This window comes from Chaetura pelagica, unplaced genomic scaffold (assembly GCF_000747805.2).
Source record: "Chaetura pelagica isolate M959 unplaced genomic scaffold, ChaPel_1.0 scaffold656, whole genome shotgun sequence".
Classification (NCBI taxonomy): domain Eukaryota; kingdom Metazoa; phylum Chordata; class Aves; order Apodiformes; family Apodidae; genus Chaetura; species Chaetura pelagica.
The window spans coordinates 491,695-503,149 of NW_009953577.1; the positions used below are offsets into that span (position 1 = coordinate 491,695).

The following is an 11,455-nucleotide window of genomic DNA, read 5'->3' on the forward strand; positions in this document are numbered from 1 at the left end:
ACCCGTCTGTCATCAGCAACACCTCGAAGTAGATGTCTGCATTCTCTGACGTTCCCTACCCTGAGGATTTCCCAGTGTTCCTGCCCAATGCTCGACTCCTGGATTATCTCCGGCGCTATGCTGAGCACTTCAGGCTCCAAGAGCACATTAAGTTTGGGGTGAGTGGTGGGTGCCCCAGGGCTGCCCTGCTCTCTCCATGCACTCTGGGTGCTGGTGGTGACTCTTCTTGGCTTCCACACTTCAGATCACTGTTGTCAGCATCCGGAAATGCTCCGACTTTGCCACCACAGGCCAGTGGGATGTGGTTACAGAGAAGGATGGGAAACAAACACTGCACATCTTCGATGCTGTTATGGTTTGCAGTGGAAATTTCTACGAGCCTTCCCTCCCCTTGCACTGCTTTCCTGGTATGGTATGCGGCTGCCTGAGGTTACCTGCTTCCAGGGGCTGGGGGAGAAAAAGGATTAGCAATTCCCCAGAGAAAATGCTTCCTTCCTTTCTTGCTTCCACTTTTCAAGCCTTCTGGCATGAACAGCAATGCATCCTTGTGCTTCAGCAGCCTTGTTTTTGCAGGCCCTGGTCACTTCAGAGCTGACTTCCAAGGCAGGATGGTTCAGCCTCAGAAAAACTATCCACAGAGTATGTGAGATGGGACAAGGTCCTCTCAATGAAGCTCCATCTTTGACAGGGCTGTATTCATCACTGCTGTGATGAATCTTCCCAGTCATCAGCAGAAAGAAGGTTGCCATGTCATCAGCGTTATCATTTGTGTCTGAAGCCACTTGTAGGACAGGAGGTCTGCAGGCTTTTCTGAACCTCTGTATCCCCATCTTGTAGAGGCTGAATCCCAAGACTGCACCAGCACAGCTCATGCATGTAACTGTCTTCCAAGTCCCACCCAGTACACGTGTCCCTGCTTTCTGCCTTGCAGGCATGTGTACTACCCCATTTTGGAGAGTAAGAACTAAGTCTGTGTGCATGGGATGGAGGGCTGGACCACCCCAAGTCCCCAGCGGCCCCTGATTGCATTTCCTTGCTCTTGCCATCTGGATCGCTTCTACACCAGCTCTCCCAACTAAACCCATGAATGTTCAAGTAATAAAAGCTTTGTTTCTTTTTCCTCCAGGCATTGAGAGATTCCAAGGCCAGTACTTTCACAGCCGGCAGTACAAGCATCCTGATGTGTTCCAGGGGAAGCGTGTCCTCGTGGTTGGCATGGGCAATTCCGGAGTGGACATCGCAGTGGAGGCCAGCCGTGTAGCTACAAAGGTGCCACCACCCAGAGATGTGGGGGGTGTGATGCTGGGGGGCAATAGCTCAGCTTGCCATCACTGCAGGGAGAGCAAGCTAAGTGTATGTTGCATGGTGTTCAAACAGTATTTCTGAGCCTGGATTTCTTGGTCTAAAACCTACTCTGAGAGAAAGGGTAGTTCTTCTTGTTTTTCTTTTCTGTTCTCCATCACCAGCTGCTGGGAGGCCTTAATGATGCTGTTGCTGCTTTTTGATTGTGTGTCTCTGTGCAGAGTCTCTCTGGGGTTACTTGATAAAGGCAAAGCAGCAAATTGATCACCCAAGCCCTCTGCCCTCTCCCAGGTGACCATTAGCACCAGCCGAGGCGCCTGGGTGCTCAGCCGCGTGTTTGACCACGGCTACCCATGGGACATGGTTTTCAACACTCGCCTTATGAGCTTGGTCAGAAACAGCCTTCCTGGACTCCTTTCAAGGGGGCTGGTCAACTACAAGGTGAACCAGCGGTTCAATCATGAAAACTATGGCCTTCAACCAGAAAAGAGGTACTTCTTGGTCATTCCCATCCCATGTGATGTCAGGGGGCTTGTGCTGTGGGAAGGGGGGAGAGATCTCCAGCAACTAGGATCAATAATACAGCAAAGAGCACCCAGATTTGAGTGATCTCCAGTGGGGAATTTATAGGCCAGCAGGTGAAGATAAACTGTAGCCCCCTTTAGGTGGTTGTGAGATACAGCATGCTGGAAATGCCCAGGAAAGACCAGAGGAGTTTTCCTCAGGAGCTTACTTGGAAAAAAAGGAGGGAGGCTTAAAGCATGGATCAGCTCTGAAAAGAGATGATTCAAAGAACCATAGAGGAAGAAGGTAGGAGATGTCCATAAGTCACTCAGGCTGTGGGACAGGGTTACATTGCTGCAAGGGTGAAACATGTCAGTATTTGGAGAGGGGGAGAGGTTGGGCTGTTAGCTTAGAGCAAATGACACTGGGAGGTCATGGGGCATGAGGGCTCAGGGGAAGGAGGAGCAGGGGCACTAGCAGGGCTTGTTTGTGGTCTTCAATGCTCAGAGCTTCTCCACTCCCTGCAGCTGCCTGGTACGGGAGCCTGTGCTGAATGATGACCTTCCAAGCTACATCCTGACAGGGAGGATCACCATAAAACCGGGCGTGAAGGAGTTCAAGGACACCTCAGTTGTCTACCATAATTGCCCTGAGGAGGAGCCTGTCGATATTGTTGTCTTCTGCACAGGCTACAACGTTTCCTTCCCATTCCTAGAAGAAGAAGTTGTCAAGGTGGAAAACAAGCACGCATCCCTCTACAAATACGTGTTCCCAACCCACCTGCAGAGGCCCACCCTGGCCATCCTTGGGCTGATCAGACCATTAGGAGCCATCATGCCTGTGACAGAGATGCAAGCACGCTGGGTGACCCATGTCTTCAAAGGTGAGAGAGCTAACGTGAGCTCTACCATGCACCAAAATGCAATTAAAACTGGAGGTACCTTGTCCCCTCCATGCATCAAGAGGCATTTCAGTCCTTGGGGACCCCAGGTTGTCAAGGGAGCATTTTTAGGGCCCAGACTTCCCAAGTTATTTCACTTCAGCTAAGCTACAGCGATGTGACTGTATGATTAGTCCAAGCTACATGCAAGTCCATGACATCTACCTTACATCACTTATTCTTTTTTTGCCCATTAAGTCGATGCTGTGAAGCTCATGTTCATATTCTGCAACTGAGGCAAGTGGAGAGCATGTGCTTAGTTCCTTGCTGTGGCTCAGCTGATGTGCAGTTCCACACCAGAGCCTGTACACCACGGTCTCAACTAGGTTGTTCAAGATAGTATTTTCTTTCTAAAATATTCCAGAAGTCAGAGCACAGAGATGGACATGTAAACCTGGATGCACAGATAAGAGTTGTCTTTAAGATACTGTAGTGGACCCATCCTGGCAGAATTCACTGCTCTTTGAGGGACAGGGTGGTTTGTCCACCATGACTACCAGAGAAGAGAAGTCCCATTGCCCCACACAAGGAATTATTTAGAATTATTAGGGTGAGGAGAGAAACTGGTGGATTTTGGCAGGTTTTTTTAATAAAAAATATAAGCCTTGCACTGGGCTGCTGTGGAAGGCTGCATTGAGGCTCCTCCACAGAGCTGGAGCAGCTCTGGAGTTTGAACAGCTCCCCTAGCCTCACATCATCTGCCTGTGCCCTGACAGCTCAAATCTGTAAGGGCAGGAAAAAGTGTGGAGGAATTTGTACCACTGTGGAGGGCTGGTCTCTGGGAAATTGCCACAACCAAGCTAATCCAACAGTGAGATTTTCTGCCCTCCCAAGGAAAGGGTCTTCCCATGTTTTACATGGCTGAATGAATTTCCTCAGGAGTTAACCTCTGCAGGATGCCCTTCTCTTTTCCAGGCTTGTGTCAGTTGCCTCCTCAGTCTGTCATGGAGAAGGAAGTAAACGAAAAGAAGAAAAACCAAGTGAAAAGGTAAGCCAGTCCCCAGAGCCCCAAAGGTTTTTCAGTGGATTGAAAATCCCTAGGAGTTTGGAGGTGGGCTGGAGGGGGAGATGACCTCCAGTTCATCTCAGCCCTGCTGACACCAGTCCTTCTCCCACCTCTTTTTATCTTCTCCAATTTACTAAGGTTCGGTCTGTCCTATGACGAAGTCCTCAAAACCGACTGCATAGTCTACACAGACGAGCTCGCCTCCTTCATTGGTGCCAAGCCCAGTGTTCTGGGGCTCCTCTGCAGAGACCCCCGACTGGCCCTCACAATTTTCTTTGGTCCCTGCACCCCTTACCAGTACCGGCTGGGGGGTCCTGGGTGCTGGGAGGGGGCACGTCAAGCCATCCTCACCCAGTGGGACCGTACCCTGAAGCCCACGAGAACAAGAGTCCCTGCTGGTTCCTGCAGCCCCTGGCCTTCTCTCCTGACTGTGGTGGGGTTCCTCCTGCTCTTGGCTGCTCTGTTTTTTGGTTTCCAGTAGATTTTATAACCCGTTCAGGTTTTTTTTTCTTGTCTCTGGGGCTGTTACCCTAGGTCAGACAGTTCCACAGGGTGCCACAGGATAGGGATAATGGGAATTTCAGGAGACAACTGCAAATTTACAACTATAACCAGCAGCACAAATCTCTTTCTGCTCCAGCTCACCTTTGAGCACGGCTTTGCAGATCTTATTGGCCGAGGATGGCAGCTTTTCTCCAGCATTTATTCTTCTGCCCTGAGCAGAACACAGCTGTGTGCCATGGCCCTGCCTGGACCATACTGGCCAGAAGGCAGCAGGAACAAGACCAGCAATACTAGCCTTGGGTGTCGCAGTTAGAAAGGAGCACAAGGAGCCCAATCTTGCCCCAGATCAGCTGGGATTTGGGGTCTTTAGTCCAGCAAGGAGTTATCTGAACTGTGTGCGCAGGTCAGGTTATCCTTTCTTCTAACCTTAAACCCTATGAACAAACAATCCCAGTTTGGGATGAATTGGTGCATCTTTCCAGAGCAGGGCCCCCAACTGTGCTGATCTGTCACTCATGTGACTGAGACTGATACTCCCTTGGGGCTGAGTATTCCTGGCTCTGCTTCTCAGCAATCCCGGGCCTTTGCTTTGTACATGGAGAGTCTTTCAATCAATAAAATTTCCTTGGCTGTGGTGGGAGTGTGCTTCAGGCTGCTGCCTTGTCATCTCCTTGTGTACACAGCAAGAACAGAGAGGTCCCATGCCTGGACTGGGGCTATGCCAGTAGGTACATTCCACAAGCCTGGGGCTGTGAGGGCTTCTGTTGGCCACCAAAAATCAGGCTGTCCTACGCACCACGTTCCTTGCTCACGCTATCTGTTGGCATACAGGCACAGGGAGTGTGTTTTGCTGATTTCAGAGATATGGCAAGTGAGCACATGCCTGGCACAGGCAGCACACGGGGGGCGGGGGGGTGTGATGGATCAGGAGAACCCCAAGCTGTTCCTGGAGCAGAGGCGAATGTGGAAGTCCTTGCAAGCATGGTATTCTTGGGTTTACAGCCCGGATTTCTACCCGGTGCTGCCACGAGGACGTTGAAAACTTCTGCTGGCACAGCTGAGCAGAGCAGGGCAGCGTGGGTGTAAAGGTCAGTGGTGCAAGAGCCGCGGGGAGCTGCCCGGACTTCAGCCTTTCCTTTAAACCTGCTGCTGGAGGAAGGCAAAGCGAAGTCCGACCGAAGCCTGAGCAGGGAAGGCACGGCACTACCCCACCAAGGTTTGCTCCTCGTTTCTCTCTGGCGGGGGTTTGCAGGCTTCACAAGCGGGCAGCCAGCGCTCGGGGGCTTTGGTGTTTGCCATCAGCTTCCCCTTGCTGGTGGTGGGGGGAGCAGGGGGGTCGCGGAGACCCTCAGGACCAAAGGTGTCTGTAGGTAGCGCTGGAAAAGAGAGGAGACTATCGCCTCGGGCACATCGATCGCTTTCCAAAGCCGAGGAGGGCTTCTGCAAACAGGGGGGTCGGTGAGCGTCAGTGTGTCCTGCCCTGTTTCTGCACTTTAGGGAGTGGCTCAAACTGGGAGCAACTGGCTTTTGGATGCGGGAGAGGGAGGGTGTGTTTTGCGGGCCTCTCGCTTTGCCCTGCACAGCTTGATGGTTGCTCCACTTCGTTTAAGTTAACATACTCTTTTGACACAAAAATGAGTTGAAAACAGGTTATAAATTACTCTCTTCAGACTCTGCAGTAGGAGAGACTGTAATCTAATCAAAATTCAGGAGGGTTCATTTTTATTTTAATTTTTTTCTGGTTTCTTATCTTTCCAGTCAAGCTCAGTGCAGCTCAGATTACACACACCGAATTCTGAGTTCCTCCCATTTCTACACTGCGTTTCCTGGGTTTCTTACCTGTTGTATATTCTGTCATCCCAGCCACACTGTCACAATCCCAGCCACACTGTCACACTAACTTCTGAATCTCTGCACAGTGCTCCTGCTCAGTCAGGTATTGGGTGTTTTTTAAAAACAAAACAAAAACAACCTTCTGCTTTTGAGAGAATGCCATTTAATGGGAAATGAAAAATAAAAGTCTGAAAACAAGCCAGTTTAGCTGAAACTGCATCTTGAAAAGGTTTCAGGAGGATGGCTTTGCACAGGCAGAAACAGGTGGCTGTGAGCCCCTTACACTTCAGTGCACACCCTGGTTTGGGCCAGGGAAGGGAATAAATAGAAGCAGTGTTGCAAGGAGGTTTCAAAGTGCCCCCTTTGCAGAAGGGGAATGGCTGGGCTCTGGGTGTGGGCTTCACACAGCAGGAAGGGTAATGAGCACTGTCTGTCCACAGCATTCAAGCCAGGAGCTGGCAATGGTTTTCTCCAAGGATGGTTCTCCTCCAGGGCTCCTGCAGCCAGAGAAGACAAGGGGTGTTCTCCTGGGGATGGGAAGAAGGAACTGGTGTTTTGCTAATCCCTGGGCTGTTTTACTTCCAGCTGCTTGCTCACAGGCCTGTGCGTTGCCTGCTGGAGGACAGCATGGTGCGGCGTGTGGCTGTTATCGGGGCCGGGGTTGGTGGGTTGGCCTCCATCAAGTGCTGCCTGGAGGAGGGGCTGGAGCCCACCTGCTTCGAGAGGAGTGAGGACATTGGGGGCCTCTGGCGCTACACGGTTAGTGGGCTCTGCCTGTGTGGGGAGGATTGGCCCTGGGTTTGTCCCCTCCCTTGGATGCCCTGTGTCTGCAGCAAAGAGGAAAGGGTGGCCATGCTGTTGGGGACTGTGTCTGTCCCAGGCACAGGACTCCTCCCAACTCCAAGGTGGAGAAGGAGATGGAGAGAGCAGACACCATGTTCACCAGGTGCTAGTCCTATTTTATTCTTTGCACTGGAATACAAGGGGGAAAAATACACAGATACTTTGTGGGGAGATAGGCCTTCCCCACATACCTGCAAATGGCACCGCTGGCTTCACACAGGACTCCGTGGACAGCGGGAGGATCAGCGTGTACCGCTCAGTCATCACCAACACCTCCAAGGAGATGTCCTGCTTCAGTGACTTCCCCTTCCCAGAGGATTTTCCCAGTTACCTGCCCCACAGCCTCCTCATGGAGTACTTTCGGATGTACGCCCAGCACTTCAACCTCCTGCGGCATATACGCTTTAAGGTGAGCAGGGATCCCAAATGCCATGGGGACAAGAGCCACCAGTGGCTGCACCAGGGCATCACCCAGGTGGGATGGCACAATGCTACTGTGATTCCACGAGGACCATGTGCCTTTTGCACCCCGAGTAGAGCCTTTTTGGCTCCGTGTTTTAAATCGGGCTGCTCTAACACGGGCTGCCTGGTGCAACTCCCCTTTCAATGCCATCACCAGGTGAAAGGTATGGAGTGGGATTTAACAGCTTCAGAGGTCACATGCAGCTCCCTGAAGACTGAGCCTGCCCCCTGACCCTTTGCAGGCAGATTCTTTCTGAACACTGATTCTGTTTTGTTGGGCTTTGCTGTCAGACAACAGTTCTCAGTGTAAGGAAACGCCCAGATTTTGCCACCTCAGGACAGTGGGAGGTGGTCACAGAGGCCAATGGTGTCAAGGAGTCACACGTCTTTGATGCCGTCATAGTTTGCACCGGCCATTACCAGGAGCCCTACTTGCCATTGACTTCTTTCCCAGGTAAGCCCTGCCTCAGCAGTGTTATGGGCTGGGGCTGCCCCTCAGCACCCATGGGTTCCTCAGCTGCATTTTGCTTTGCGTGCTCTGTGAAGCCCCCATGCTGGGGCAGACATCACCCTCACCCCATGGGAACAGCCATGGGCATTGCTGGGAATGGCAAAAAGACTTTGTAAAGATGCAGCCAGGCTTTTACATAAGAATTTGCAAAGCAGGACCAGGATGAGGAGATGTGGGAGGGTGGCATCACCCAGGGAGCCAAGACCTCCACAGGCTTCTCAGCTGCAAGGAGAGGCAGTGTCTGGGCTTGAGGTTGGGGCAAGCAAATGGATCTGGTGGTAGGAAGTGCTCCCTGATCTCTTCCTAGGTATCAAGACCCACTTCAAAGGCCAGTACCTCCACAGCCGGGAATACAGAGACATGGAGGCTTTCCGGGGAAAGCGGGTCCTCGTGGTTGGCATTGGCAACACGGGTGGTGACCTCTCCGTGGAGCTGAGCCATGTGGCTGCAAAGGTAGAGCTCCATGGTGGTGCCAAGCCCAGCTGGGTGCTGGAGTAGCCAGCAGCTCAGGGTACATGCAAGAAGCTTTGCCCAGGCTTCTCATTAAAGAGCACTTCAAATTGAGGGCGATTGAAGAAGCTCTGCAGTTCCTGGAGAATTTGGGAGTGGCCGTTCAGCAGCTGTGGGAACTTTGCAGAAGCCACCACAAGCTGTTTGGTTTATCCAGATGCCCTCTCCTTCCTTCAGGATAACCTTCTTGGTTCCCAAGTACAGGACATGGGCTTTGCCATTCAGGGCAAAACTGGCAATAAGATGCCTGGGCAGGAGGCTGAGACCTGCCTTCTCCCCCAGGTGTTCCTCAGTGCCAGGAGCAGCACATGGGTGTTCAGCCGGGTCTCAGACCATGGCTTCCCCTTCGACATGGTCAACACCACTCGCTTCAACCACTTTCTCGACTGGCTTCTGCCCTCAGCACTCACAAAGAGGATCAAGTTTCGGAGGCTCAATTCATGGTTTAACCATGCAAACTACGGCTTGGCTTCCACCAAAAGGTGTTTTTTCCTGACTGTTTTGTTGGTTGGTCAGGGGGATTTAATGGCATTAAATACTGAGATTTTAATTTCCAAAGATATTTGTAGAATAGCTAACCCTTGGAAGGAAACTCTGTCCACAAAAGATATTTTGGGTCCCTCTCAGAGGCTAACATTGCTATCCTTCTCTTTTCTACTTGCAAGCTCCAAATTTAAGTTCATTATCAATGAAGAGCTGCCATTTTGCCTCCTCTCTGGGACCGTCATGTTGAAGCCACGTGTGAAGGAGTTCACTGAAAGTTCCGCTCTTTTTGAAGATGGGACAACCGAAGAAAACATTGACGTAGTGCTCTTTGCCACGGGCTACATCTTCTCCTTTCCCTTCCTCGAGGAGTCAGTTCGCAGTCTCTTTGATGACAACCGTTCCCTCTATAAATGCATCTTCCCTCCCCAGCTGGAAAAGCCAACGCTGGCCATCCTCGGCTTGATCCAGCTGACCGGCTCTTTGATGGTGGGAACAGAAATGCAGGCTCGCTGGGTGACAGGGATCTTTGCAGGTGGGAGAGAGGGTGAAGGTATGGGGGGGAGATGCTGGAGTGGGAGGTTTGGGGCAAGCCTGTCTGCTGTCCATGGAGCCCAGGACATATTTTGGCTCCTGCCATCATGCCCATGGGGACCACGGCTATTAGTAGCACCTTTGTATCTGCTTCTCAACTGCATCCATGCTGCCATGACCAGCAGCTCTTAGTAAAGGGGCTGGGAGCACAGAAGCGGGGAGAAAGGGACAAACTTCTCAGCTAAGGGTGCTGCTGGAGGTTCCTGGTTTCTTGGTTCTTCTCAGGCTGGAACAAGCTCCCTCCTGCCAGCAGGATGATTGCTGATGTTTTGAAGAAGAAGCCGCCAGTCAAAAGGTGTGTCCTGAAGTGTGTGCCTGCCATGATAACCTCAGGGAAAGGGTAACCCTGGAGGGGCCCTTCCACAACACCCAGCTCAAGTTCTTGAGTATATTTATTCCTTCAACAGCCCTAGTGAGGTGGGAAAATACTATTGTGGCTCCTTAGTGGGTGATGAACCAAGACACTAGGGTCATGGTGTTCTGGAGCACCTTACAGCAAGACCCAGGACCTGCAGGCACTTTCTGCCAGGCCTCCAAGCTATGCCCTCATTCCAAGAATGTCAAGATGGAGGTTTGGTTTCCTCCAGACTAAGGGTGCCATCTCGTGGCTTTTCCCTCCTCAACCCCGGTGGCAGAGTGCTGGGGCCAGGACTAAGCCTGATCCAGAAACCCTACTGGAATGGGGCTCTGCTGGTGGGAGGCAGTTTGGTGGCAATTTTTGGCAGGTCAAGATGAGCTTTAAGACAAGGCTGGAACTTGTTAATCACGGATGTGACAGCTAAAGCCTTGTCTTCTTGGCCCTAGGATTTTATGGGAGGTTGGGACATGTCCTCAGAGGATGTCTGTTTCCTGCAATGTGGTGGCTTGTCCAAGCCCAGAGCTTTTGATTTCTGTGAAGCTGGGAACTGAAGTGGGATGATGCTATTCGATTTCTGTCTTTTTCACTCCGCATTGAAGGAATCCATCCGAGGAGGAGAACTTGAAGATGAGTTTTATCGGCTACACTGATGAAATCGCTTCGTGCGCTGGTGTAAAGCCCAGCGTGCTGAGGCTGCTCCTGACAGACCCCCGCCTGGCTCTGGCCATCTTCTTTGGCCCCTGCACTCCCTACCAGTACCGACTCATGGGACGGGGCAAGTGGAGTGGGGCCAGAGATGCCATCCTGACTCAGTGGCAACGGACACTGAAGCCCTTGAGAACTCGTGTGGTGGATGACTCCTCTCCTGGCTGGTGCTGGAGCTGCCTCCTGGCCTTGCCAGCAGCTTTGGCAGTGGGGTTCCTGCTTTCTAAATACCCCTGGCAGGGCTGGAGCCCCCGAGCAGGTCCCCAGCTGTAGAAGAAACCTGATGTGACCCAGTCCCAGGAAATCTGGGAATTTGTCACTGCAGGTGATGTCTGGAGCTGGCTCCCAGATACTGTTTGTTGCCCAGATCCTCCTGCTGCTGTTTCACACACAGTGTTTAATCCAAACCCACTGCAAGCCACACCAGTGTTGCACCAGAACCAGGCTGAATCTCCAGTGGCCTTTTGGGAAGAGCTTTATTGCAATAAGCTTTTTTGTTTGTGTTATAAATTGCGTTCCAAAAGAATTGACAGGAACTCGCCAATTATTTAAATTGGTTTATTGAGCAAGCAGCAGTAAGCAAACCAGTGCTGGGCGGCCTCAAGGGTATTGCTTTGAAAAAAAAAACAAATGGCACGCCAAATTACCCCTTCACAAGTCCCATTTTATATCTTCTCAAGTTTCAGCATATGTGACACTCCTGAGGTACCCTGTGTCTGGGTGTTAGTGCTGCTTTTGAAGTTTTTCCTCTTCTTCTTTGTTCCCAGAGGACGACCCTCACTGCTTTATGCATTACACTCTGCTTTATGCATTATAAGCACCAGGTAGTTATATTTCTGCAGGCTTCTCATCCTTGAATGCCCAAACAAGATATATTTCCTTGGGTTCCCAAGGCCAAAG

The 11,455-nt window shown here is 51.5% G+C and overlaps 2 protein-coding genes across 2 annotated transcripts in view; both read left to right on the forward strand.

Moving 5' to 3' along the window:
* FMO1 (flavin containing monooxygenase 1) overlaps positions 1–4,233 on the forward strand; it is a 4,725-nt gene extending 492 nt beyond the window's left edge. Inside the window, exons 3-9 of the mRNA XM_009999714.1 lie at positions 31–158; positions 245–407; positions 1,127–1,269; positions 1,594–1,793; positions 2,334–2,689; positions 3,662–3,734; positions 3,891–4,233. Of these exons, the coding sequence (XP_009998016.1) occupies positions 31–158; positions 245–407; positions 1,127–1,269; positions 1,594–1,793; positions 2,334–2,689; positions 3,662–3,734; positions 3,891–4,233 (1,406 nt within the window). The remainder of the gene's footprint in view (positions 1–30; positions 159–244; positions 408–1,126; positions 1,270–1,593; positions 1,794–2,333; positions 2,690–3,661; positions 3,735–3,890) is intronic.
* A 2,483-nt stretch (positions 4,234–6,716) lies between these two features.
* Positions 6,717–10,828, forward strand: FMO4 (flavin containing monooxygenase 4). The gene is made up of 8 exons (XM_009999715.1): positions 6,717–6,848; positions 7,153–7,341; positions 7,686–7,848; positions 8,213–8,358; positions 8,698–8,897; positions 9,081–9,433; positions 9,718–9,799; positions 10,450–10,828. The coding sequence occupies exons 1-8, from the start codon at positions 6,717–6,719 to the stop codon at positions 10,826–10,828; spliced, it is 1,644 nt and encodes a 547-aa protein (XP_009998017.1).
* Positions 10,829–11,455: the final 627 nt, after the last annotated feature.

Bases quoted from the DNA above. Each gene is read 5' to 3' on its own strand.
- FMO4 (XM_009999715.1), top strand. From the start codon at position 6,717: ATGGTGCGGCGTGTGGCTGTTATCGGGGCCGGGGTTGGTGGGTTGGCC. The intron at 8,359-8,697 runs GTAGAGCTCCAT...CTTCTCCCCCAG, and splicing joins TGAGCCATGTGGCTGCAAAG to GTGTTCCTCAGTGCCAGGAG. The intron at 8,898-9,080 runs GTGTTTTTTCCT...TCTACTTGCAAG, and splicing joins GGCTTGGCTTCCACCAAAAG to CTCCAAATTTAAGTTCATTA.